Raw genomic sequence first — 27,953 nt, forward strand, 5'->3', positions numbered from 1 at the left:
TTTGTTCTTCTTCTACGCCTGCCCCCCAACCCCCCTGGCCTCAGTTGCTCACATCAGGACCTGTTCTCGAGTCTCTGGCAGGCGCAAAGCAAGCAGACCACCTCCAACCAGAGCAGAGGAAGCCAGAAGGATGGGAACCACCTTGGTTATCCCCACAAAGGAGGCAAAGATTGAGTTCCCCAGGATGGCACCAAACTTGCAAAGCCCATTGAGGATGCCAAAGGCTGTTGCCCTGCGCAGAAGAAAAGCAGAAAGCAATGGTTAGGAGGGAGGTTCTTGGCATAACTACAGAAGATCTGGATGGGTAATTTTGTAAATGCTCTTACGTTGCACAGGCTATGCTTCTAGCAAGTAAAGCCAGGCAGAATAAATAAATAGATAAATAGACGTCACTGTTTTGCATGTCTGTGTGAATGAGGGGAATGTCTGTGTGTACTCATTTGTCCTCTTCATCTCAGCTTCTCCCTAGCCCTAGAGTGACCCGCTATGATAGCCTTTGCCCTCCCCAAAGACAGCAGGACACAACCTGCTGTCTAGAACTTGTCAAAGCCCTTCCAAGCGCTGGCTGGAGTGGGTTGTCACCAGAGAAACAACCAGGGCTCTCCTCCAAATCCTGCTTCACCCAGCAGCTAAAAGCATGCTGCCTTCAAAGCACAGTCCTTCTCCTTCCCTTCTGACTCCCCTCAACAGCCTGAAAAAGGCTAAAAAGGCTTATAATGATGTCACAAGGAAAGATTTCATCTGCAGCACATTCTCCCAAAGTCTCTTGTGCTGCCTCATCTCCCAAACCATTCTGAGCACATGGTTGTCTCCAGGTTGCGGAGGGGAAGGCTGTCACAGTGATGAGCTATGACGAGAGGCTGGGGCATACAGTCTGAAGGGCCAGACCTCCATGTACATCCACGGAAATGACAGACTCCGTATTTTCTCTGCGTACAATTTCCATACGCCCATACGACTCCCTGCGTACAACCCACCATGCATGCAGAACTGTGCTTGCAAATGTCTGTGCTGATCCAGCATAGCTGCAGGACTACCCAGCCCTTAAGGACCGGTGAAAATAAAAACCTCCCCCATCTACATGTACCTAGAGTGACTTTTTCCATCAGGAACCGAGAGGCTAAAGTCAAAAGGTGGAGACTAAAAGGAGGAATACTCTGAGCACCTTTTGTCAGTGGGGTAAAGCTCCACGGTGATCACGTCCAGGGCATTCCAGGCAGCAATGCTGGCGCCGCAGAACAGGCACTGCCAGCCGATCATTGCCGACTCGCTGTTGCCAAAAAAGAGAAAGAAGCAGCACACTGCCGAGATCAACATTGAGCCACCTACGGGGGGAAACCAAGAGAAAAGTGTTGGCACCAGTTTCCCCTGTCCACAGTTGAGCAAACACGTTTGTGGATAAGGATGACTTCCAAGTGATGGCATTTCCCCCCAAAATGAATTAAATCTGCAAGAATCCAAAAATACCTTGATGCTGCCTATCTGTCATTCTCTGATGCTGGATACCAGCCTGAAAACGTTCTCAGTGACCATCTGATCTTACTGATAGTCCTGCTCTATGGAGACTTTGAAGACAGGCTTTTCCAGGCAGGTTTCCAGCATCTCAGGCATCCAGATGGACCCAGGAAGAGCAGAGGCAAGTAAACATGAAAGTCAATGAGGAGGAAGAATCATTGTGAAGGTTTTTCAACTTGAGTTTTGAGTGAAGAGCTGGTGCATTTCATATCGTATTGAAATCACTTGACACATTTCTAGTCTCAATTAGGATAATTTACAGTCAATTGTATGAAGCACTTGAGGTCTCTTAATTATAAGAACATCATTAGATTTCATGGCACATTTGCACAGGAGCCATAATTTTATGAACACCACCGAGGGAGAAAGTGAGAGTATTCATGCTCAATTAGGCACAGTTCAGATTCAGAAATATTAATGGCTACATCACTGCTTTCTACCCCATTGGGAATTTTCACCTGAAAGATGCAATTTCTGCAAAATCAAAGTATCTTTCACTGGAAAGTTCTGTTGTTGCTGAAATATCTCCATTTACTACCAGGAAATTGAACAATTTTTTTGTTTGTTTGGGGTTTTTTATAATCAATTCGACACCATCCAAAATAATTTGGATGCTGAACTGGAACTAAAATGCTTCATTTTGGACATTATATTACATTTTGCCACTGCAGTGCCCTGCCTATGAAAAGCTGTCGTGCAGGACTCCATATCCACTTCTCTTCCATGGTACCTGGCCAAACTACATCCCCCACTGTGCGGCGTGGATATTCCCTCTGCTGAAGAGGTACAGTGCAGCATTAGGGTCACCGTGTGTGCACCAGGAGATCTGCTGTTTGGTACAGGAGAGGGTTTAGTGGAGCATGATAAAACTGAACTGAAGTCCCAGCGAGGTACATAATGCAAAAGCGAAGTTCAGTTTTCATGTTAAGCTGACCAGAAATAATACGTTCAACAGAATGATATGGGTGGGATGCCAGAAGGCTGTTTCAGTTGAAAATTCCATAGTGAAACGTTTCAGCGTGTCGTTACTAATTTTTGTCCTGTACTTTTCATTCTGCAGAAGAAATAAGCATTTAGGATTCCAGCTGTCATCTCAATTCCAGATGAAGATGCTGAAATGCTGATATGTTTGCAGGGTGGACAGTCTGATTCTCATTCAGCTTTATTTAATTTATTTCCCACAGACCCTCTGATTTGTTTGGGTCTTTTCCAAATTCACTGCCTGAATGCTCATTTTCCCCCGCAGCATACATTCCCGACACGCTGGTGGGGTCATCTTTCTTACCTGAACCTGTCTGACGGTGAGGCTAAGCTGACTAAACTTCCCTCTGTTCTCAAAAGAGAGAGATAGGTGAGCTCAAAAGAGTAAGTCATCCCTTACCCCTGAGCCACATCCCTGATTTTATTACACTCACTTGGCTGTCCCTTGAGGCATGATTCCCGCAGTACCTGCAGAGCAAGGTCTGAACCCTGGAGGAAGCAACACCAGAAATTCCCAAAGTAATCATAAAGCTGACAAGGTGATACCTTATTCCCATAATGCTAAAGGGTGGCAACTTGCTTGGTTGTGACATGGTCAGTTAAGCTACCATATGCTTTCTGAAGCTGTTTGTAAAATCATTTGAAAATCAGAAAACCAAAAGAGGGAACTCCTGGGCTGTCAAGCAGCTGCATCAAATAATCTTTGTGACTATTTATTGCTACAAGCAAAGTGTTTATTTATTTATACAGAGAGCTATGGACATCGGCATCAACTCAACAGCACCAAGAGGTCCTGCTTCAGCTCCAGCCCTGTTGTGTTTAGAGCTGGATAAACATACAGGCTTTGACATAAAAGCCAAAATAAGAAAGGAGGATGTCACAAATACGCAGAAAAGCAGGGAGAGGAGGCGGGGAGCAAGTAACTTGCCCACTGCCACGGAGTAGATCACTTGCCTCACCCTGGAGTCTTTTTACCTTTCTGCTCCATTTGATGTGGGAATGACTCATCCCCACCTGAGCCATCTCGGCTTGCGTTGGTGTGTGCAGATGCAGCGAGACCTTCGCACTGACCTTGGCTCTTTGCAGAGTCGTGCTCCCGCCCACGACCTGTGCCATGCACCCATCGTCCCCACTCACCGATCATCTTTATCCTTCCTATTTTGTCCATGAGCAACGCAGAGATGATGTTGCCCGGCAGCACAGACAGGCTGCCCAGAAAGCTGACCAGGTAGATCAGGAAATCGTTGTCCTCCTCAAAGTCCAACTGACAGCCTTCCTTCTCCTTCAGAAACGTGCTGTTTATGAGCCTGCAGTTGATGAATTTGTGTTCATAGAGATCTGCAAGGGAAAAAGGCAAAGTCTTGACCCTGCTTGACTGATCTCCCTTCCTACAGCAGCAACAGGAGTGAGGATCAAAACCAAATCAAAGATCTGAGAGGAGCTCCTCATCAAATGGAAACGGCCAGCAAGTTTTTATTTTAGTGGCAAACTCTAGCTGCCCGCTTGCACTCATGCACTCCTTGTATTTGTGGAATCATCTGGACCAGTATCCCCATGCCACAAGGAGAGGCAATGCAGGCTCTTGCTTTCATGGCATTATGGTTTGTTCTTTATTAGCGTAGGAATGAAAAGCTTTTTCAGGATAAATGGATGACTATTTTACTGCTTACGATCATCAACCACAGGTCGGTTAAAATTATATTTTAAGCCAAATGTGTTCAATCGAGCTGTTAAAGTGCTAGGCGTTTTGCCGTTACTTTAACCTGCCAAGGTCTGAGCGCAGACTTTTGCATTTCCCGCGCAGCAGCCAATGGCACCAGAAGCCATGTGGTTAAACACACTGATGGAGCAATCTGAAGCCTCCTTCCAAATGCATCACCCTCTTTTTTCCATCATCACTCTCATTACCCAGCACACACACAAACACACAGATCCCTATCATCCTTTCTCCCAGAATCTGATAAAATCGTTCCGAATGAGCGAGAGATGAGACCATAGCAGGAATCCCATTACCAGTGTTATAAAAGACAGTAGAAATGATGGTGCAGTTTTCGAAGAAGGTCTCGCTGGATGTCACATTTTCAAAGTAGCATTCCTCAAATAGTGAATCCTCAAATCTCACTTCCTTGAATTTCATGCCAATAAATCTGTGGGGCAGGAAACAGAACTTCACTCTGTGCTTTAAGGTATTTTCTACACATATAGCATGTAACGGCTGTTTCAAGAGACAGAGCCCTAATGGCAATTTCTAGGGTCATTTACAGAAAAGGTGTTGCGTGAATGCATAACTGTCTTTTCCACTCCATGCTTACACATTTTGTATTTTAGTAGGGAAGGTGGATTTGAAGAGGGTTTGAAGATGGACCTTTTAGGATTTCTGTCAGTTTTTCTATTCCTCAAAGTAGTCACATCTAAGGCTGAATGGACACAAATCCTCTTGCTTTAAGTACTAGTCCTCTAAAGAAGACAAAATTTCACTCAGTGCATGGCATTTTCTTTGTGAGCTGGCCTTGCTGCCTTCCTTGTTCTGCCCCTTCCTCCAGCATAAATACAAACAGACATTATCAGGAGCCCATCGAGCCATTTGCTGAAAGGCTTCTGACAGTTGTTTAAACTCAAAGTGATTTTTTTTAAGCAAAAATGCAGTAGAGCTTCTAGAGAGAGTGGGGAGATTATCTGAGTTCTGCTTGTAACCATCTCTGTCCGAGGACTATTGCTTATCATGTAATGAAAACAGATTACACTAAAAATAATCAGCTCTGTCAGGTGATTGATTTCTCCTCTGATGGGAAGCTTGACATGTCTGACCTGCCTGCCTGAAGGATGACACAATATTGATTTACCTGTGAAATTTTGCAGGGACACTGAGAAGATGTATTAGTTAATGCACAGGCATGTTTGGAAGATGTAAGGAGCCATTAAGAGCAAGCATTATTGCTCTAGTTAAGGAGGCCACAGCTGTCGCCAAATAAAAAGCCTTCTAACATATACCCAGAAACTTAATTGAATTGAGCACTTGCAGCACATGATGGCTGTTTACACCATTAAATGAGCACTGCAGGACTTCTTAACTGAAGCTACTAACAGATATTATTAATGCTCAAAATAGCACAAGAAGACTATTCAAGTCTTTTGCTCCACGTAGAAGGTCTCATAGGTTACAGCAAAACTTAAGCTGTTCTGCATTTGCTCAGTAATAGCTTGTGATGTATTTACTCCCAAAGGCTGTTAGAAGCCCTTTTCCTGCAGTTTGCTTTCTTAACATCCATCTTTAAAAGTCATATAGCAATGGCTTGGTGTTCAAGGGACTTTTAACTCACAGGCAAGGGCTGGAGGGAAAATGCGGCTATAAATCATATTGAGATATGCTCGGGTATTACTGGAATGTAGTTTGATCAGGTTTTGAGTTACTGAATTGGAAAGGACCGAAGCAGGAGAATAGTGGTGTACATCACAGTTTTACGTCTTCATGCTGCAAGGTGCTGAGCATCCTCAGTTCTCAATGAAGTTAGTGAACACGGAGCATCTTCCCTGAGCATAAGATAAGGTTTCCAATCCCTAAATTTGACCATCATCCACTTTTCACCAGACTTTGTTTGGCTGCTCGATAGGCAGGGGAATAAGAATTATGGGGCTAGGTTTGCACCGTCAAGCACAGCTCCTTACTGCAGGGCAGGTCTCTGGAAGGACATGGGGACACATACTGGGGTCCCCCACCTATGTCTATGAGACAAGGAAATGGAGAAATAGTTTCTGGGGGGAGAGGAACAACCTAGCTGGGCAATGAGCTATAGTTTCACCCGTAAAGATTAAAACAATGAGTGTTTTGGGTAACATTGAACGTCCAGTGGGACCTCCCCACATAGCGCAATGCAGCTGGAGCAATGCCCTGTCTAGTCTATCTGGGGCAATGGGATCTCCACAGAATTTACATAGGGGTATTTTTCCACCCATTTTATTGGGATTTAGAAAATAATGGCCTGCTACAAATCACTAGGATTTATATTGCTGTGGAACATAGAGTGATTAGGGTCCAGGCTGGATACAGAAGAAAAACCACCCGGCCCAGCCTAAATAGGAGAAGAAAGGGAGGAAAGCAGTGATGTTCTGCTAAAGTAACTTCACTGACTTCAAAGCACTAAAAGAGAAGGTGACACCCTCATTCTGCGAGGAGATGCCAGCCGGTGTGGCAGAAGCACAGCAGCACAACTGGCCGTGACACAGCTCGCAATAATGGGCTGCAGGATGGAGACCGGAGTAAGTCATATCGAGGACTTCACGGGGAAATAGCTTTTTATTTTGGAAATGCAGCAGCTGAGCAGTTTCATTACAAGTGATGGGCTCTGCTGCCCAAGACCAGTAGATGTCAGTGTGTGCTAAATAAAGAGAAGTCACCTCTGCATCCAGAGCTGCCCAGCAGAGCCAGGTGGGCGCCCGCTGCCCTGATCCCAGCGAGGGGCTGCTGGAAGCAGGACTCCCCGCATGCATCCCCATAGGTCTGGAGATGCGTGGGCTGAGGCAGAGAGTGTGAAAAGCAGGAGAAAAAGGATATTTGGTCTGCGGAAAACTGCCTTTGGGATTTGAGAGGTATAGACTGAGTGTCCAAAAGAACAACAGAGATTTTTCAAGTTGGTGGAAAAAGGAAAAAAAAAAAAGAGAGTTTTCTAGAAATGTATTTCAGTTCACATGCATCGAACCAAGTTCCGTTCACTTACTTATCATTTCTGTATTCCCCATTTCTATGGATCTGGTTTTCCAGGGTGAAATTAAAGGTGAAGTGTGACACTTCTTCCTCATCAAAGATCTTCACTCGGGATTCATATGCCTCTTCTTGGAAATACCGGATCATATCAGGGAACCAGACAATAAGGCCATAGTAACTATAGCAGGACAGGAGAAATACATTAGGGATGCAGGATCCTGGCACTGCAAATATCACAGTGCTTTTCAATGATCTACTTCATAACTTATAAACTTGTTCAATTCCTAATGCAAATGCATTTCTGATACAAATTCTTGCTCAGCTCTGGCACAGGACGGAGCAAAGTGTCTCCCTACTCTAAACACCCAGCTGCTCTCAGAAGCATGTTGATCCATTTTTGTTCACTTAAAGCAGGACAATTCATTTAAGTTTTAGTGACATTGACTCCTTGGCTGGGAAATACAGCAATGTGCTATCCTTGCTGCCCAAGAGACCAGCAGAGTAGCAAGAAATTTGGAAACTCCCGCAGAAGGCAGATTTCTGCAAGTGTGAGGTTTAAGTGAGTGTTAGAAAAAATTTACCTGTAGTTTAGATTTAGGCCCACCTGAATAGTTTTTATCTAGACTAAGGAACAGCTGAGAATCAGGTAGGGTTGTGGGTTTTTTGTGTGGACAAGGTCAAATGAAAGATCTAGAGGTAAGAAAGTCGATATACTGCTGCCCTACTGACCAGTTCTCAAGTCCTGATTTGTTCAAAGCACCTTGTACTCTCACATAAACAATCAGACCGATCAATAGTTTGTAGGAGAGCAAGGCTTAGTACACAAAGACCCTTTAAAATAAGACCAGGATTAATTTTGTAATAGCTTAGTTAAATGTGTAAATAATTATTCAAACCCTGAGGGCCCTCTAGTTTCCTGAAAAAGTTAAAGTACCATACCTTAAGGCCATTGTAAACCAAACCACAGCCAGCATCAGTGTGTTCATCCTGTACTGGGCTGTTAAACAATATAGCACGTTGTCCCAGACCTACAAATCCACCAGAAGGAATTAGCTGCAAGGAAACCCTAGCAAACACTTGACAGATTAATTTCTGAGTGCATCATAAATTTAATGTCAGTAAAAAGGGCTCATTGGGGGGAAGGTCAGATGTGTGGCTTATATTTAGTGTTTTTTCAAAATTATATTTATCGAGATAAATGGCTTACAAAAAGATCACTTACTCAGCTATGTGCCAGGGTACTTGATCTGACCTCTCTGTAATGAGCTGGAGTGCATGACTAGGACTGGGCTGGGATGATGCAGTGTCTCTCTCAGATTGTATCAGTAAATGTGGAGCCTGTTCTCAGACCCTCTGACAATTTTGTCTTTTCAAATATATGTATGGTCTCAGGGGTGATTTCAAACCGAGCTCCCAAGCTTGCTGAAGAACAAAAAAGAGCCAAACACAGCTGGCACTGTGATGAACTCAGGTAGGGATGGAGCCAAGGAGAGCAGCAGGGAGACCGAGATCTGCTCTTTTTGACCTGCTGCAGGAAATACTGCCAGGAACACGAGGGCACATAACTCCTCATGCTTTTAATTGCCACATAAATACAGTAATAGTATAGCACCTGCATTGCTATTAATTAAGAAAGACTCTCCTTTACTTTAAGCTCATCCTCTTAGACTAGAAGATCTAGCAAGATTTTCCACAAAGTTTTGCATGGGCATAGGTAAGCAGCATAGCACGTGTGAAAGGTTAAATTAGCTGGAGAGACACTATAACATTGTTAGAAGCTCAGCCTCAGCAGGAGCACGGAGCAAACACTCTTCTGAATCCACTGCGGGTGGTAAATTCACTTAGGCTCCAGGGAGAGGGAATCAATATTTATCTGCCCAGAAGGAGAGTCAAGGGCTTGGGGCTGTGACTCGTCCTGGAAGCTCTGCCATTAGCACAGGTGGGCTACCGTGATGCTCACAGGGGCCTTTTGGGGCCTGGCAGTTTGCAGATGCACACATCTGCATAGAAAGTGCAATCAGATTACAGCCCTTTGCAAACACCAGCAGATTTCTGAGTGAGAGGCAGGGTTTCAAGACACGATGACCTGAAGCAATGAGGCACTAGAGCCCAAAGCTCAAAAGCCCCCGTGGGATGTTTTTTCTTCTCTTTACCTGTTTGAAAATGGTGGTGATTCTGACCAGCCACCGCTGGTACCACGTCCCTGTTGAGCTCTGGATTTCAATAAATTCATCTACTTGCTTTGGAGTTTTGATATAGGAAACCTGGAAAAGAAAAAAAAAGAAAGAAGAAAAAAAAATACTGGACTGAAGTTTCCGGAATTGGTCTTGGGCGGATTTTAAATTCCATTGTCTTCTGGGCAATGTTTCCACCTGATATCCCATATAGATTTTCCTTGAATGATATCACTAACAATTGAGCTAACTGATTTAATTACAGCAAGATATTTTATTATAGAAAGAAGCCTGCCCTCCTTCCTTCCTTTCCTCCACCACTCCATCCTTTCTCTCTCTCTCTCCCCTTCCCTGAAATATTTCAAGTGCATCATATCCACTTCAATCTTTCATTTATTGGCTAATGTGCCTGTGTACTTCTTTATTTCTCTATCCCTTAGATTCCCACTAGAAATTAGGACTAGGCAATTATAGTAAAAAGCATCTCCGTGATCAGCCACTTGTATCCGGACCAAACTGTGCCCGCAGGATCTGTTTCTTCAAAGACAATTGGCAGGAATATTTCTCATTGAGCACCTTTTAAGTACCACTGGCAGAACTTCTATGACAAATGAACGTGTAAATGGGAATCTTTGCATCTGAAAATGCATCCTGTCATCAAGCGAGCCCACACCGTGCGCTCAATTCTCTCCACCAAAACAGTCTGAATTTTCAACACCGAACACCTGAACCGGACTGCTCAAGAAACCTTAAAAATGAGTCCCAGAAAATAGTTGCTCAGTAAATTTAAATGAAGGACATATTCAAGGGAACCATGATCTGTTTGTAAACACAAGAAGGAGGTGAAAATTTACTGAACACATTTCTGAGTATGAATGAGCGCCTTGGCTCAGCTGCGGAGTCTCCGTGTTCCTCTTGCTGGCACCGTTTAAATGTCAGATCTGGGAACTGTCCCGGTACCAGCTGACTCACCACAAACGGACAGCTTCTGGCCTATCAGAAAAACACAAAATCTGACAGTTTGTGCTACACCAGCCGCACTGATCGTCTGCCCATGCCAACGGATGTCAGTAAATCTTGATTCCGCCGGCGCGCCGTACCTCGAGGTGCGATACGGAGATCAGCTCGTGCTGGAGCAGTCATGACACTGTTAGATGGAGTAATGAGCACTAATGGGTGCTGTACAGCTGCTCCTTCATTCTCCTACTCAGCTTAGACTCTCATAGTGCCCTACTTTAATTTTTTTTTTTTTTTTTTTAGTTTCTGTCCTCTTTTCGCCCTGCCACGCAGGGGGACCGGCCAGCCCAGCTCAGCATTACAGCAAAGCCAGGAAGGGATTTAGAGAGAGATGGTGTCTCTCGCCTTTGCTATCAAGTTCACATTAGTCAAAAGGTTGGTAGCCTAAAGATAACACACGCTCATTAAGTTCCTACTTGAACATGCACACAATTGTCATGCACTGATATTAATCTTTTCCTGAAGGATCATTCCTGAGGGGTCCTGTTTCGTGACAACCCTTCAGAACACGGAGCCTTGCTCTCCTTCTTGTTCAAAAAGACATGTTTTACACACAGCCGTATCTCCTTTTCTCCATCCTTTAAGAGCATAAATCAAGAGCTATTCCCTGGCTGGCTCACTGGGAGTTTACAACTGAATGATAGTAATTTGCAACTAACCCCAGCATACACCTTTTACCTGATTTTACTATTAATGAAGTCCACTGGCGTGACCTTTTTCACAACAAGCAGCAGACTAATGAGTAATAGCCACTCATCCCACTTTCCCGTGGAGAGATTAAAGATTGGGTATGAGGCAGGTGGAGTTTGGGAAGCTCATTAGAAGGTACATGAAGTTTAATCAGAGTTTGATTAGAAGCCAGAATGGAGAAAGGAGTGACTCAGATCTCCCACATGACTAATATCTGTCTTATTTGGTTTTAGTCTCTTACAGTAGACCAATTAAATGTGTGTGTAATTGAAAAATCACTGGTCTATACACTGTAGAGTAACACCAGGAATGAAGAGTACTCACTGCAATTCACAGGATTGACTAATTCTTGAAAAAACAGACTGGCATCTAATATTAAATGCACAAAACGTATCTCAGAGTCCTTTTTTCTGATTGCTGGTGGAGGTCACGTTAAAAGAGTCTCAAGGAGGAATAAACCGGTGCTGTGCTGCACCAAAGAAGGTATGTCCAACCTTCCTTTTTACATGCTGATGGCTTTGTTGAACTCACCGTAAACACCCTCTCTGGCTCGCCCTTGGCCCGCATATTGGTGTCATGAACTTGCTTGAGGATCATCCAGGCTTCATCATGTTTACCTATCTGAAAGCACCAAAGAAAAGGAAAACAAATGTTGGAGTTCCCAGCTCTGTAATTCCCAAAGCATAGGGAAACCAATTCTAGAGGTCCGATGTAGTGGAGAAGCACACATATAGCACTGGCTGCATTAAACGCAAAGAGCTGAAAGCACAGTTTGTATTCACAGAGTGAAGCATCTCTGTGCTGAAGAAAGGAGTTACCCTAAAACTGTTTGAGGCAGGAGTGGAGTCAGGAACAGAGCTTTAAAACCAGATGAAAGAAGAGGAGATGGATGAGGAGACCTGGTCTCTAATCCCACCACTGCTGAAGACTTGCAGCGTTAACTTGAGCTAGGTATTGCCACATTTCATATCTGTGAAATGGGAATAAAGAATACTTGCTTAAGATTTCTGAGGTTTATGTATTTTACTCAGTAAAATGTACTCTGTCCTTCGCTCTTCCACCAGGATTCATTGGTTACGTGCCCAAACTCTGTGAGATGTTTTCAAAATGCCTTTGTTGGACTTACAAAATTCCCAGCACTCACCACCTTCTTTCTGTACCACATTTGGCAGTGAAACACTAACCATCGTTGATTGACCCTGTAGTCTTTGGGGTTTAAGCAATCTGTGGAGCTGGTGTAGACATATAGGAGTGGTTTTGCCTCTGAGCTTGTGCTATGCATGTTTGATGGGACGACGAAAGACAGACGGTGACACATTAGGGACCAGCTATCCTCTGCTAATATCAGACTGCAACGTTCAGATGAATCATCTTACCTCCAGCAAAAAACGCGGGCTTTCAGGCATGAATTTCAGTGCCACCAGGGAGGCGATACAGGGCAGAGAGCAGACAAGTACAAAGACTCTCCAGCTGTGGAAGTGGTACTTGGTTCCCATACTGAACCCCCAGCCTGGAAACAGCAAGAGCCAAAAAGTAAAAATACTGACCAGGCATTCTGAGTTTTTCTCTCCTAAAGCAGCTCTGAACTTTACAGCTCTGTGTGACACGGGGACAGGTGGAAAGGTTGCTATTCTTAGTAATGACAGCTCTTAGGGGCTCAATAGCATGCTCAGTAGATAACAGCAAGTGAGTTCATGCTCATTACAGAAAATGGAACATACTTGCTCAGGCTCTGCCTTTTAAAAACCTTCTTTTATCTTTGAGTTTAGAAATCATCTAGTGATAAGAATAGCTCCATGCAGCTGTAGGCAAGTAAAGCTGGGTAAGGATAGAGGAATCAGGGCCATAATTTATGGCTGCTCAGTGATGTTACAAAAAGTTTACAAAGGTTAAATCGTCTCTGCCATCTGAGAGGCACTTTAGAGACAGCTCCTTTCCATCTAGTACCTCACGCATGTATTTCACTTTTTATGGAAGCAAGCTAGGAAAGCAAGTTTATTTTTTTCCAGACCTACAAAATCTGAGCTGGGATTCAAACTTAGAAGAACCAAGATCCTAATCCTGAGTTTGAGATTCCCCCTTTTCTGCTTTTTTCCTGATGTCTGACCAGGTCAGGTATTCCCCTGCTAAGGACTAGAAAGTACAACATCATTCTTACATCGCTCCATTTACCTTCCCTAGGCTCACATCTCAGAAGGAATGTTTAATTCTATAAACATTTTTATTCACATAATAAGGAAATCATCAAGCAATGGCTTTTGCAGAGGTCTCATCTGAGTCAGTCATGGTGTTCTACTCATTTCCCAAAGTTCCAAAATAGTAGGGAACATGGGAAATCAAAAATAGAAACTATAAAAACAAAACATCAAAAAGACATCTGAAAAATAAATGTAATGTAAATATATAAGGGCTTTTTAAAGCAAATGTAGTTGCAGATAATAGAATTATTTCAACCTGACACCACTATGCAGTAAGTTTGCCTATTTGTTCCAACAGTCTCTGTCATATCAATCAAAAGCATGAACATTTCTTTATACTGAGTGTACTTTAAACATGGTAAAAATGAATTGATAGATAGGTAAATGTTAGTGTTTTTCTTCATGGCCAGTCCTATTTTCCTCAAACAAAATTTTGCAAACAGCTGCTGTGCTGGTTTTGGCTGGGATAGAGTTAATTTTCTTCACAGCAGCTGGTATGGGGCTGTGTTTTGGATTTGTGCTGAGAACAGTGTTGATAACACAGGGATGTTTCGTTACTGCTGAGCAGGGCTGACACAGAGTCAAGGCCTTTTCTGCTCCTCACCCCACCCCACCAGCGAGGAGGCTGGGGGTGCACAAGGAGTTGGGAGGGGACACAGCTGGGACAGCTGACCCCAATGACCAAAGGGATATCCCATACCATATGACATCATGCTCAGCATATAAAGCTGGGGGAAGAAGAAGGAAGGGGGGGACGTTTGGAGTGATGGCGTTTGTCTTCCCAAGTCACCGTTACGCGTGATAGAGCCCTGCTTTCCTGGAGGTGGCTGAACACCTGCCTGCCGATGGGAAGTGGTGAATGAATTCCTTGTTTTGCTTTGCTTGCGTGCGCGGCTTTTGCTTTACTTGTTCAACTGTCTTTATCTCAATCCATGAGTTTTCTCACTTTTACCCTTCCGATTCTCTCCCCCATCCCTCACACACTGGGGGGGGAGTGAGCGAGCGGCTCGGTGGGGCTTAGTTGCTGGCTGGGGTTAAACCATGACAGTTGGTGTCACTGAATACTGAGGGAATTAATCTTTTCCAGTAGATATTTGCTTCTGATGTTTTCCTAAGATATACACGAGTTACGAGGAATACCGTGTGACATGCAGATTTTTGCTTCTCAGAGGATGAATATGTTTCAGAGTCCACCCACCTACTTTTTCTCTCCCACTTCCAGCTCTGGGCAGGGAACCCATTCCACTCCTCAGCCCAGTTAGGTGAAGTCAGATGTGACTCCAGCCCATCGCATTCTGGGGAGACATGTAACCAGATACACAGCCCCGAGAGTGTTTCTTTGGCTAAGAAAAAGAGCATGTGCTGTCCTCACTGCTATCATTCATAGCACCCAGTATTTCCCTGATTAAAGTTACTTATTTTTGATAACTGGATCAACTTTTCCAATATAATCTCAGTCCAGTTTTCCCTGAGCGCACTGACATTTAGATTAAGAGCTCAGGCTCTGGCAGTATAATTCAAGGGGTGTATTTGAAGCTTTTGATGCAAAGCAGCCCTCATCAGTCCTATTTACAGCCTTAGTATGAGTCAATCAATCATGCAGTCAATTTATCAGACCTTTTGTGTGCACTGCAGTGTCTAATATTTTCAGGGTTGTTTATGCTGGGATGTTTAAGGACTGACTAATCTTACCTGTGGGGGTTTTTGGGGTAGTGTAGTGATGCAGGAATGTGGTGTTGTCAAAAGTCAATAGCACAAAACAGTTACCGTAATGTGGGATGATGCTCCAAGCCATTGCTGAAGCAAAAATGCCACCGATCATCCAGAACATGCAAAGCCAGCTCAGGTGTTCCCCCCTCTTCTCACGAGATAGGAATTCAGAGAAATAGGCAAACACGATGGGGAGGGATCCCCCAATACTGAGGAGAAAAAACAGCACATGGGAAGAATAAGAGTCTTCTTCAATGTCTTTGTAGTTAGAATTGCACATATAAAGAGGGAAGGTCACACACATGTGCTGCACAAAAGTGAGACTTGTAGGAAAACCGCAAATCTCTCTTTGGCTGGACCAGTCTTAGACATCAAAGATAAACAAGATCCTTCTCATGCTCTGAAAGCTGAATTTCCTGTACCGTTTATATAAAGCCAGTGTAATGCCCTGCTCTTCACCTAGACATCTTCTCTGTTGTGATTTTGTGATCACTCATTTCACGGAGGCAAAATATAGGCAGGCGATGGGAACTGCTGAGGGTCTCATTGGAGGCCCTGGCAGTAAGGACTGTAAAATGAGGTGGGCATTTATCAGTCTCACTCACCTTTCTGCACGATTTGGGCAGTACCAGAAGAACGTCAATGACCAAACTTTCTTACTGCTAACACTTTAAGGCTCAACAGTGAGGAAATGCTAAACAGTAGTGCCGTCCTGGCTCGGTACCAGAGATGCATCTCCGGAGCAGCCTTCCTGCTCCCACCCCGCACACCCAAACTGCCAGCCTGTGGCAGGACTCCTCCAGGACATGGGACGGATTCACCAGATACCCACCCGAGGCCCGAGATAAGGCGGCAGAAGAGGAAAAATCCGTATCCCTGGACGAAGGAGGAGAGGAATGCGAAGGCAGCATTGATTGCAAGTGATATGATGAGGCATTTCTTTCTTCCCAGTTTATCAGCGAGGCCGCCCAGCATGACAGCCCCCACCATCATTCCTAAGTAGACTATCAAGCCTAGAATAGAGACAGGGAGACAGTGAGTTTGGTAACTGGGTAGAAATAGTATGCAATGTAGAAGCAGATTTTAGAACGCCTGTATGGCAGCTGATGTCGACCCCGTATACTACACAATAAAGTAGAGATACTCCCATCCCCCCCAAATTAGATATCCCAGGTACCACAAACTCTATCCATTGGTGAAACCTAATTTCCCCATCTTCTGCCCATGAGCTTGCGTCGCTCCCTACTGCATTGCTTCATGCGATATAGCCATACCCTCATTTGATCAGACCCACATCTTTCTTTCCCAGCCTCACTGCTCACATATCCCCTGCACGTGAGCAATGGCCAGGCATAAGCAGCTTAGGATACACGTGTCCCAGCTATGTGCCACCAACGATACAACAGAAGTCTGATGTCTTAACTCTGCTAACCCTCCTGAGCGCAATGGGACTGAGGATGTGTAGGGAGGAGGCTCTCTCTAGCTGCTGTTTATACTCAGAAAGCTGTGAGAGCAGAGACTGCTAAAGCACGGCTAAATCTCTCTGAGGTTACCTACCCTACCCATGCGCCCGTTGCAGTATGTCATCTCTTTCACTCTCTGCTTTTCCTAGCTTTAGCTGAAAGATCAGTCTGTTACCAAAACTCACCTTGTGTAGCACAGCTACTTCCTTCATTACTGAGCCAAGATCTGGCATCTAACTAAAGGATAACTTACAGAAAAGAGTGCAGTCTTGATCTAAAAATTTCAGGAGAAGGGAGAGCCTACTGCTTGTCTTCACAGCGTGCTCTAGAGAGTTCTTACTTTGACATTGTTAAGAAAAATGGGTTCTTCTTTTTAATTTGTCTTCATTAGGTCTTCCACCATGGGGTCCTCAAAAGACAGTTTCAGTGACTACCTTTAGTGCCGGGCTGAATAGGAGAGGATGGTTTTCTTCTCCAAATAGGCTCCCTGTACCCAGCTCACTATGTGCTTGCAACTCTGGCCTAGAAAACACGGCAGTTGTTCTTGACTCTTCTACTGACACTGCCACCAGAAGGGCCCCCTATTATATTGCCTTTTCCTTTATCTGGGCACCAGTGTAAATAGCACTAATTAATAATGCTCAGAGGTCCAGGAATTTTTTTTTTCACTTATTTTATCTACTTTCCAGATGTAGACACTTCAGTGAGCAAGAATATTCCCAGGAATAACCACAAGCTATGGTCCTTTTGCTGGCAAAATTCCTGTTGAGGCCTGAAGGAGTTACGATATGAAAGGGCAGCAGGATTAGATATTAAGCATTTAAAATCTAATAGCGATCAGTGCTGGAGGGTTGGAAACATTGATCAGCTAGGGCGAAATGATTTGCACTGCTGTTAAAGAATAACATCTGGGAATTGATCAGTCCAGCAGCTGACAGCACATGGACCAGGTCTTTGAAGGCTGTGTTGGCCTCTGGGCTTCAGATTTTTGTTTTAGGCTTGTCTCTGAACAAATCTCTGTTCATTCCTTTGAGCCAGGAAAGATGTAAGGATGGAAGGAATCAGGCAGGAGCATATGTCTCCGAGGGACCTCTGAAAAAGCCCAGATGAGGCAAGACCACAAGGATACAGACTATCAGAAGGTGGATCTGTGCTACTGAAGTTATTCTGAGTTTCACAGTGCAAAAGACAAAGCCCTTCATGCTTTGCCTACTTGCAGTGTGTGGTGCGGCTGCCGCTGCCTTAGCACTGCAGGACCAAACCCCTTGGTGACCAGGTGACCTTACAGCATGCTCTGATGGCTCTGCCAGCTGCTGACATGGAAGGGTTTGGGGCAGCACACCCAAGCACACTGTTCCTGCATTGGCAGCTCCTTGGCTGCTAAGCCGCATATGTCTCAGAGCTGTCTACTGCAAGCTAGCGGTCCGCAGAGCAGGAGCAGTGTCACCATCACCACATTTCAGAAGAACGTGGTAGCAACCGCTGTGTTTCCCGGGGAGCACAGAGGTGCAAGAGGCTGTTCCCAGAACACCTCCTATATCATCTCAGACACCATAGCAGGCTTATAGTCTATGGCTATAGGCTGCACAGTCCTGCTGTGGAGATTCTGATGGGGCCTGATCATGGCTAGATATGATCCAGAGGAGCTGAACTATGTCAGGATGGAGGAATATCTGCTTGCCGAAAAGCAGAACTTGCAGTGCAGGGGGCTTTTGAAGGAGAAAATGATGCTTGGAGATGCTTGGAGACTGGGGGCATGTCAGGTTCAAGACCCAGCTGAGCAGGGGTTGAAGGAAACACCATAACTCCAGAAAAGCAGGAGTGTTCCCTGCATCCCTGGCCCCCAGTGAAGGCAACACATGCTAAGCAAGTAAATACACTGCCTTAATAGGAAACATTCCTATTCGCTGACTGAAGAAATGCAGCTAAACGAAACATTTTTCAGGCATGGTTAAAGAACATCCCTTTGGAGGGTCAATCCTCACCTTGAAACAAGTGTTGACTTCTCTTGAGAGCCAACATCTTCCCCAGGACCTGTTCTGTCAAACACATCACTTGGGAAACAAGGTGACGATGAATTTTTTTTGCAATTTGTTAATGTTTAAATAAGACAATCAGTCTGATGGCTGAAGGCTGTTCTATGCCATCCAGCAAAGCTGGCTAAGGACTAATGCAGAGAGTTATTTGGCAGCTGATTCTGTCTTTTAATTGTGAATGCCTGCACTTGATTCGAAATGCATTACTAAATTAAAAGCTATGCAGCAGAGAGCCACTGCAGCATTTGAAGGGTGCTTCTCTCACGTTGATCAGAAGTAGAGAAGTTTTGACTTCTGAAATCTCCCCCGTTCCATAGCAGGGTAGCGGGGTCACCTCTCTATGAATGGTTCTGCCTTCTTTTCTATCCACACAATGTCTAACGGGCAATCAGGATTTTCCGTTTCAAAGGCAAAAACTCTGTTTTTTTGCCAAGGCAAAAACTCTGAACCATGGCACAGGATTTTGCCAGCACAGTTTTACCTCCACCATAAGCACGTGGCTCTGTGCAATCAATACCCACACTCCCTGCCCTACCCTCCTCACCCAAGCTGTCCTGGTGAGGTGGTCTGAAGGTGCGTAAAGGTTTCAAATACTGATCTGCAGCAGTCAGAGAAGATCCGTACACAGCTGGGAATCTGGGATCTCTTTCTCTATTAACTTTGGTCTCCAGCTTGTTCGCTGAGGTGCAAATTCCAATGGAGAGCTGAGGCAAAAAACTAGTTCAGTCCAAAATCTTTCTGAAGGAAGAATCTTAATGCAGTGCTGTGAGGCTTAATGCTTTTACCCTGGCTCCCAAGCTACATTTAATGGAGCAGCTCTGATCGCAGCCAGCAGACAGAAGTGGTGATGCACCCTGTATCTGCTCACCGGTGCATTGCAGCCACCCATCTGACAGTGAGCTCTGCCAGCACCGTGCGAGCGGCTCACAGCACAGCTCAGCCCACACCGCCAGACCCCGAGGAGGAAGAAAAAATTATCTGCCAGAGTTAATTTTTATTTTTTTTTCCCGGAGAAAATCCCTGGATGGCAGATGTTCATCCAAATCCTCTTAACAGAAAACGTCCCAGGTCAGGAGGAGGTGGAGGAGGTTGTTACTGTCTTCTAGCTGGTGATTTATTGCAGCCGAGTACGCTGGCTGGCGGCAGGGCAGTCAGGTCTCTGGCCAGGGGAAGAGTGGGCTTTAGCACTGGATGCGGCAGTGTTTGAAACCGGGCATCAAGAAGTGGAGTGGAGCTGCTTTTGTGGGCAAACCCCTGCAGATTCTGACTGAGGAGCCCAGACTTGTGATGGAAGGGAAGATTATATCTCTGCAACACAGCGTCCATCAAACAGTCAGCAACATAAACCACAGCAGAGCTGTTAATGTCACAAACTCGCTTAGAGGATGTGCTTTCATTGGTTATCGCAGTGATAAACCAATGGATGCATTGTCCCTTAGAAATTTAAAACGTTGAAAATCTGTAGTAAAGGAAACCTCAGGGATGACCAAAGACTGTCTGCTTGGCCGGTTTCTGAGGGGAAGGATCCCGGTTATAGAAATGTTTGCTTCAGGGCTGAAACAAAATCAACAGGATGTTTTATTATGATGGAGAGGTCTCTTTTTTTCTGGCCAATATCATTAAGCCTTTTGGGGCAGCTGCTATAAAACACTCTGTCAGCTGACGGTTCTTGGCACCCAAGGTGCTGAACAAGGTGCTGGTCAGGCTTTGCAGATTGATGTGGCCGGGATTAACGATAAGGTGGCAGGGACCCAGGGAGGAGTGGAATAGTTACTCATAGAGTCTCCATGCAGGAGAGACAGTCTTCTGGAGAACTCAGTGATGGTTGTTACCTTTGAAAGAGATTCAGCTGGTATCAAGGAAACCAAAATTTTAAGGAAAATTAGATGAAGAAAAATGATCACTAAATGGTTCTTTGCTGTGTTACTTCTGTCCACCAAATATTCTACAGAACAACATTACAACGGTCTGTATCAGAAATTTGACTTCAAAACTCGGCTTCAAACCACACAGACCTAGACTGTGCTGGGAGGGCTCAGCTTCCCAGTTAACACATGCAGTGGTTAGGTGAAATGTTAAGGGCAACTCTGAATAAGCCATTATTTGCAGACTATTCCACAAGTAATGGAGTATAATGAACGCCTGTGGGAAAGTCTGCAACAGCCTCCCATAAAATCTGTGGAAAGAGCAGAAATTCTAAGAATAAATTTTGGGTTATGACTCATACAATGTTGAAGTTATAAGGAAAATATGTGACCACTGACTGGGTTTATTCCCACTAGAAAAGAGGTAACATATACGGCATTTTCACATTAAGAAATTTATTAGCCTTTATTGAAGTTGTGTGCTCCATGTTAGACAGGAATGGTGGACTTAAAAACTGAACCTCTAGAAGTAAAGAAGGGTGGGTACAGCACACGGTTATGTGTGTGCTAAACTCTCTTTTTCCTATTTCAATACATTTAGAAGTAAGGGTTTCAGAAAGAAAACAAAAAATTCAAGGTTTACCTTAGAAGCATGAATTTCTTTCATTGACTGTTAATGGGATTAAAGTTCTTAAAAATGAGGCACAGCTGAAAATAATCCCTTTCAAGTCAGGACAAGGACTCGGGGAATAAATGGAAAATTTGAGCAGAAAAAAACCCAGCTCAATGGGAAGAATTAGTCCCAGAGTCCTCGGGGCTGTCAGGAAGGCGAGGAGGCTGCCTGGGTCCAGGCACAGGGATGTCTCACCTCTGCTAACAGGTCTGCTCGGAGCCTGTAACCACAGGAACATGGAAGCTCCCACCTGCCTTCAAAGCCCAGGCCACTACCAGTACAGCCTTACAGTAAAAGAGAAGGCTTTTGAAGGGGGAAAGCATTTGGACAACAGAAAAAGATTAGAACCTTATCTATCTTGCAATTCAAACTGTAATAAAAACAAAATCCAAACACTCTCACCAGTGTAGCATCTGTTATACATGGATGCACTTTATGGACACAAACAACATTTTGTGAGTCACGTCTGGACGATTTGGGAGATGGATGAGGCAAGGCACGGGATCGGATTGTGCGTAAGTAATTTAAAGAGAGGAATAAACCAGTGGTAGTCCTGACTGTCTTGTGCTCTAGCGATGGCCAGCGTGCCCCAGAACAGGGGACGGTCTCAGCAGAGGATGAACTGAGGGTTTAGTGGCCTTTTTTCCTTTTCTTCCTGAAATTTCTTATCTGCTTTTCTTTGTAGGCTTATTAGTGCTTTCCCCATGAATCTCCTTGACCTCGTAAATGGAAATCAAATGCAAGGGTAGTCTCGTTGCACTTGCCTTGTTGATTAAGTACAAGCAGAGAGACTTCATCTACAGCTAATGGCTCTGCCGCTGAGAAACGGATCGCCCCTGTGAAAGGCGGCTTTCCATTTTTGGAGATCTGGGGGTGGATATCGGGTGAATCTGGCTGCTGAGATCGAGCGGATTCTGCACATTAAAGCCAAAGGTGGGTGCGTGAATCCACGAGCGCTTTGACGCAGCACCGGCGAGGCAACGCACGCTGAACACTTCAGCGAGCGCTGCCAGCACGGCGTGGGTGGCTGTTTACACTCAGTCGGCTTCACAGTCCCCCCACGAGACTTGTCCATCACTACAATATTCATGGGACCATCTGGTTCCCCCCACCCAACCCCTCTGCTAAAGCAAAGTTTTCAGCAGAGGAAGCCAAACAAATCTTTTGCTGTTAAATGAAAACCTGTTCGTGCTGGCTCTCGTCAGATGAAATTCCCGCAGTGTTTATAAATGGGGACACAGCCATCCCCATATCCGACCTGCACAAGATGCGGGGTGTTCCCAAATAAAAAAAACCCGTTTTTTCCCCGAGCATGTCCCTACCGCTCAGGGTGATGATGCTCCTTGGGCTGCAGGAGCGTTTCTGCCCAAGAGCAAATTTGCAGCCAGGAATTTGTGGGCAGTGCTCGGGACGTGGGCACAGGCAGGTCTCACCAGGGTTTAGCCGGTTGCCGTGTTGTGGATCCATGGCCATGGAGGTGCAAAACAGGCAGCCGTGGGCCACGGCAGAGCAAGGGAGCCATGGCTAGACTTGTCTGCGCTTATCCAGGAAAAAAAAAGAAGTGGAGAAAAGCCCCTGAGCTCTGCCGAGGGGATTAGGATTTACTGTCATATCAGGTGAATTCAGGTCAATGAGAAGCTGAGGCCAGATTTTATCCCAGCTGATAATAAAACATCCTCTTCACACAAATGAAAGCAGGGATATTGTTACACATCCTATTTAACCTGACTCACACAGCCTGAATTGCTACGTAACTGCATAATTACTAATAGGATCTTTTTTCTAATTTTTTTTTATCTAACATTGCAAGGCTAAGAGTCTGTAAAATTATATCCTCCTTAAAATATTATTATTAAATCATAAAAAGAAAAAGGGAGCTGTGTGTCTGAAGACAGATTTTATTCTCAGCATCGGTGTGGCTGTTTTGCAGTTATGGGCAAAGGCCTTAAAAATTTTCTTGTCTCAGTTTACTGAACTGTGAAATAATGATAACACAACTGCAGCTCAGGGGATCTGGGAAGTCTGACGCTTTAACTGTGCCTTACGTTTTTTATATGCAGGATATGAAAAAGTTTAAAACATTACTATGACACCATCTTTTATACTTGCTGTATATTTACTGCTCTACGCTTGCAAATACAATATTTAGTCCTCTGAGAGGTGATTGAAAGCACTTGAAGATATAAATTTATATGATATTTCTCTAGATAATGATAATGTGCACCTTTCAGAAAATAAGTAAATACAAATTTTATGACTCTTCATATGATTATCCTCAGCAAATAAAAAGAATTCTGTTTCTGACAAGTTGTATTATACTGAAAAGGAATATTTTGTTTCAGTAAATTTAAGAAATTAATTATTATTATGACTACTGCTGGTGAAAGCTCAGCAAAGCAGATTTATCAAATGAATACATAAAAATAATGTTGTTACAAGTTACCAAACATATTCTTAACAACCAGTGTTAAAAACGGATTAAATTAAACTGCTAAAATATATAAAGTTGTTGTTTCTTTTTTTTTTTTGTAATACCCCTGCAATAATCTTCAAAATAGCATTTCGCACAACAGAAAAACTCCAAATATGTGTTTTGTCCCAGTAGGGATATTTAGGGCTAAAATAGCTGTTAATTTGCATCTGATGGTGAGATGTTTATTTTCAGCACAAAATGTAAACGTTTTCTAAGATGTGTCATATTCATTTCACACATTTCATGAAACACTGTGGGCATCTGTTTATTTGTAATTTTTGCATAATTTGGCCATAACTTGCTTGATATTTTTCTATGCTTGCTTTCTGAAGGAGGAAAAATATGCAATATACAGAGTATTTAAAGTCCTTTTAGCAGAAGCTGAACTTCACTGAATTGTGATGCTTTAGGGGGCATCTACTTTAGCTCTCTTATTTGTCCCTTCCTATTTCTGTGAGGGTTTGATTACTTAACTGATTTATTTCCCATTTTTTCCCTCCTGGCCTCTCTTGTTATGGCTGAGACCTTCTCGTGTGTTTAAATGTTAGCAGCTGCCTGGAAGCAACCTTAACTCCACCTGGGATAACCTAATTATGTTTCCTTAGAAAAAATGTGTTGAGACGAACGGTCCCTTGGGAATAAACATGAGCTCGTCTGTTGACATCTACTGGTACATGGGGATAGGGAAGGGGCAGTAAATCCTGTGTGGATGATGACCCTGCATCCCTAAAACCTCATGATAATTTGAGGGCAAGCTGTGCCTTCTCTAATCAGCCCTCCGTTCATTCTGTGCAGACACACTCTTACAAGATCATCACTGCACATTAGGCAGAAATTGAGGTGAAGAGCTCTTTGATTGCCACCCATTATTGTGCCAAGTCAACCTATAAGTATCATTGAACCCTGAGTATTGGCAAGATCAATTTGCAATAGCACAACCCACAGACCGTCGAGAGAATGGAAACCCCGAGGGAAATGAGCATGTGTTGGAGGCTCTGAGTTTTGTTAGGAGATATCTTTTTCTAGTTGCTGGTGGATGGGTGCTGAAACTAATCCAGGAAAGGTTTTGAGGAAGATTATGTTCTTGTTTCCATCAATAGCACTTTCCCAGCCTGTCCCTTCAATAGCTGATATCTAGCTGTCCTTATCACGTCGTGTACCCACAGCGGCTCAGAAAAGGGATGGAACCCTCTTGCAGGCTGTGCTGGAGGCAGGTCTGCACCCAAACCTCGTGTCCCTGCACTGCCCCGCTGCCCGCCGAACCTCCAACACCCTCCGCTCCCTGCTGCTGCCCTTAGGACGGCAGAAAGCTCTCCTCCTCCTCCTCCTCTCCAGACCCAGAGATCCGCACTTTTCCCCTCTTATGCCCTCCAGCAGCCCCGAACCCGTTCCAGCCTCCTCACACCCTCACTTGTTGATGCCCTTGGGTATTCGTTACTCCTATCAGTGCACGGCTCTGCAATCTAAAGCTTTCTAAGCCAAGATTAATTCATTTTCACAAAGGATCATCTCACAAACCTCAGGTCCAAAAGGAAACCTGCAGCGGAGAAATATCGAGCAGGCAAGAAAGTATGTTTAACAAATAAGATGGACTGAATGAGAGACCTGCCTCATGTACAACACCAATCAGTAACAACTGAGTGCCACCATAAATATCCGCTTTCCTCTCTGCCTCAAACTAAGATGAATCAACTTTTTTTGGTTTTAAGAAAATTCTTTTTTTCCCTCATATTTAAGCCACAAAATACTGTGAATACAGGCTTTGAGAGCAGATCGCCCAAACAAGCAAGCTAAGGACAGAAGAAACTGTTCTGCAAAACCAGGTTCTCAAAAGTTGTCTTTAAAAGTGGGCAAGAAAGGCAGTGAAGAGAGTGCTCTACCCCTAATTAGCAGTTCCAGATTAGCTTGGTTAATGCGCAGGAGGCTGGAGCTGGGATTGGGTACGGATCCAAATGTCTCCTTGCTTATTCAGAGCTTATCAGAACACCCTGAACTTTCAGCCTTGCAAATACTGTGCTGGAAAAAGCAGAATAAGCTCTCTAGGGAGATTTCTTGTTCATTTTTACCTGTGGTTGGGCCAGAAATACTTCAAAGATAGATTTTCTTGTGACATTTGAATTTTTCTGACTCGGGTGCCTGCCAGAGCTTGAGCTCTATGGAGATAGATATTTATAGGGTCAGAGTTTCAGAAGATTTCAGCTTTCATGTAGTCACCAAAATAAATGACCTGCTTTTCATAAAAGATCTCATCACTGGAAAGACACCCAGCCTGGTGTCCCATAGGGATCTGGTGAATTCAGAAGTCCCTTTGAAATCAGGATCCAATTGTGAGCAATTTGCTTTTAGATATCTGACCTGAGATATTTCAAGCTAGAATTTTTAAGTGGTTTGTGAGGCAAAAAAAGTTAGCAAACCCTTTAAGACACAAAACTAAGTACAAAACTAGCTAACTATGGAAATAAACATCTTCAAGTTCAGAGGAGAAAAAAGAAGAAACAGAAAAGTGTCTAGGACATCAGTACACCAAGATGAGGGGTCGATATAAGGATAATTATCTATCGCTTTTGTCATATGAAAATAATGCAAATGGAATGGAGTCAAGGGCTGGGATCTAAGCCAAAATTTGCATTTACCTTGCATCAGGGAGGGCTTCTGGGCCAGAAAGTATGAACTACAGGCCCTGATGATTCCCGTACTACCCTGGTACATGTCCATCCAGACACACTATCCCTCTCCTAAAGCAGTTCTTCCAAGAGCTACTTTATTTTCCTTCCAGATGCGCTGTACTATTGCACGGCTGGCTCTCACTGTGGGCCATGCTGGATGCTTTCCTGATTCTTGGAGATCTTTGCCATTTTTGGCTTATAATGTGCAAAGGAAAAAATTGTTCATCCAAACCTTTCCACCCAGTCTCACTCACAATAACTAAGCCTTTGTATTTTGACCACAGGGAGGTGTCAATGGTGATGCAAAAGGGGTGTTGCCAGTAGCCTCAGCCTTTAATCCCCATGCCGCACATCAGTTGCATTCCACAGACCTCAGAAGAAACCTCCATAGGCTATTTCGGACCCAGTACGTATTAGCAAACTGCTCTGACTGAGAAGTCAGTGTGCAGAAGGAACTGACTGCACAGCTGATCTGTCGGCTGGGGCTTTGGGCTGAAGAAAAGGGGAACCTGGCCAAAGTGGAAAACTTTGGAGAGCAGGGCAGCATCAGCAGCCACAATGTAACAGTAAAGTGATCCAGAGCAAACAGACCCCCATCTTTTACAACTATCATACTTGGATGGTACTGCTTTGTGGACTTCTCATCACAATTTAGTTTCTAAAAGGATTGAAATATGAGTCACTAGGTCCTCAAGTAGGAAAAGTCACCTTCAACCTTTCACTTATTTGTCCCTGAACACCCCTATGGGTTTTGCCCTGTGGACCTTCTGACTGCGAGCTGCCTTTTTCAGATCCAGCCTGCAGTGACCAGTACCAGGGCCACAGCACATTCATAAGGTGGGCTTAGATGTGGTGCAATTCTGCTGCTTTTGAGTAGCTGCCTTCTCAGCACCATGCAAACCCTTCTTCAGTCAGATCCACCTAGTCATGACTATGCATGACACACCACACAAGAGGAGAGTCATCAGAAGATTCTGAAATCAGCTGGTCACTAGAAAAAGATGTTCTAGCTACTGTCTACTGCATTAGAAGAGCTGTTCACATGTGACACTTACCTAGCATCCCTTTGTTCGAACTGGATAAGCACATATCCTTCTCGGCACTGGGAAGAACAAATCCAACCACAAACACCTCCACCCCATCTGCCATCAGTGCCAACCCTAAAACAAAGAAGAGGGTCCACTGGAAGCGTCCGTGGCCACACTCCTCAATGATGTTCTCGTACTGGTGGGCAAGTTGCTCCTCGTCCTCCATCCTCTCTGCCATAAGGTCAGCACGGTCTCTGTACTCATCAGCCACGGCAGGAGCTCGCTTCTTCTGCTTTTCTTTAATGTCATCTGGGTGCGGGATCCCTTGGTACTCCCCCTCATAGACCTCATCATCTTCATCGTGGCCTTCTGTAACATCACTCTGGGCATCTTCTTCATGAGCGGGCTCATCCCCGCCACGATAGTAACCGTCATTGGGTGCATACCCTTCGTAGTTACCATCCTGGTACCTGTAGTCATCTGAGACTTGGTTTGCCTCTCTGCCCCCTTGATAGAGGTTTGTGTTTCTATATCCATCATCCATTCTGAGATTTCTAAATGCTATAGATCACTGTGTGTAGATACTGTAATATAGGTATTGATTTGTGCAATTTCTGGTATTGGTTACTTGAACATGTCTTCTCTCTGTTCTTTGGAACTGATGGGATACACAGCTTCCCAGGCTCAGAAGGAGAATTACTATATAAAGTTTCTCTCTGACAGAGTCTCACACAGCTTTTGATAACGCTTCACTTTTCAGCT

The 27,953-nt window shown here is 44.3% G+C and overlaps 1 protein-coding gene across 1 annotated transcript; it reads right to left on the reverse strand.

Annotated features, from left to right (window-relative positions):
* On the reverse strand, positions 1–27,735 carry SV2B (synaptic vesicle glycoprotein 2B). Its single transcript, XM_075159505.1, has 12 exons — positions 27,219–27,735; positions 15,820–16,000; positions 15,045–15,196; positions 12,456–12,589; positions 11,611–11,700; positions 9,352–9,462; positions 8,138–8,226; positions 7,212–7,376; positions 4,510–4,643; positions 3,634–3,834; positions 1,166–1,325; positions 1–232 (listed from the first exon to the last, which is right to left on the reverse strand). The coding sequence occupies exons 1-12, from the start codon at positions 27,733–27,735 to the stop codon at positions 49–51; spliced, it is 2,118 nt and encodes a 705-aa protein (XP_075015606.1). The 3' UTR covers positions 1–48.
* Between the last annotated feature and the right edge of the window lie 218 nt (positions 27,736–27,953).

This window comes from Calonectris borealis, chromosome 11 (genome assembly GCF_964195595.1).
Source record: "Calonectris borealis chromosome 11, bCalBor7.hap1.2, whole genome shotgun sequence".
Lineage (NCBI taxonomy): Eukaryota > Metazoa > Chordata > Aves > Procellariiformes > Procellariidae > Calonectris > Calonectris borealis.

Excerpts from the sequence above, each read along its gene's own strand:
- SV2B (XM_075159505.1), bottom strand. The coding sequence starts at position 27,735 with ATGGATGATGGATATAGAAACACAAACCTCTATCAAGGGGGCAGAGAG. Across the intron at positions 15,197-15,819 it reads CGCCTTATCTCGGGCCTCGG|TATTGGGGGATCCCTCCCCA; the intron begins GTGGGTATCTGG and ends TTTTCTCCTCAG. Across the intron at positions 4,644-7,211 it reads GGGGAATACAGAAATGATAA|ATTTATTGGCATGAAATTCA; the intron begins GTAAGTGAACGG and ends CCTGCCCCACAG.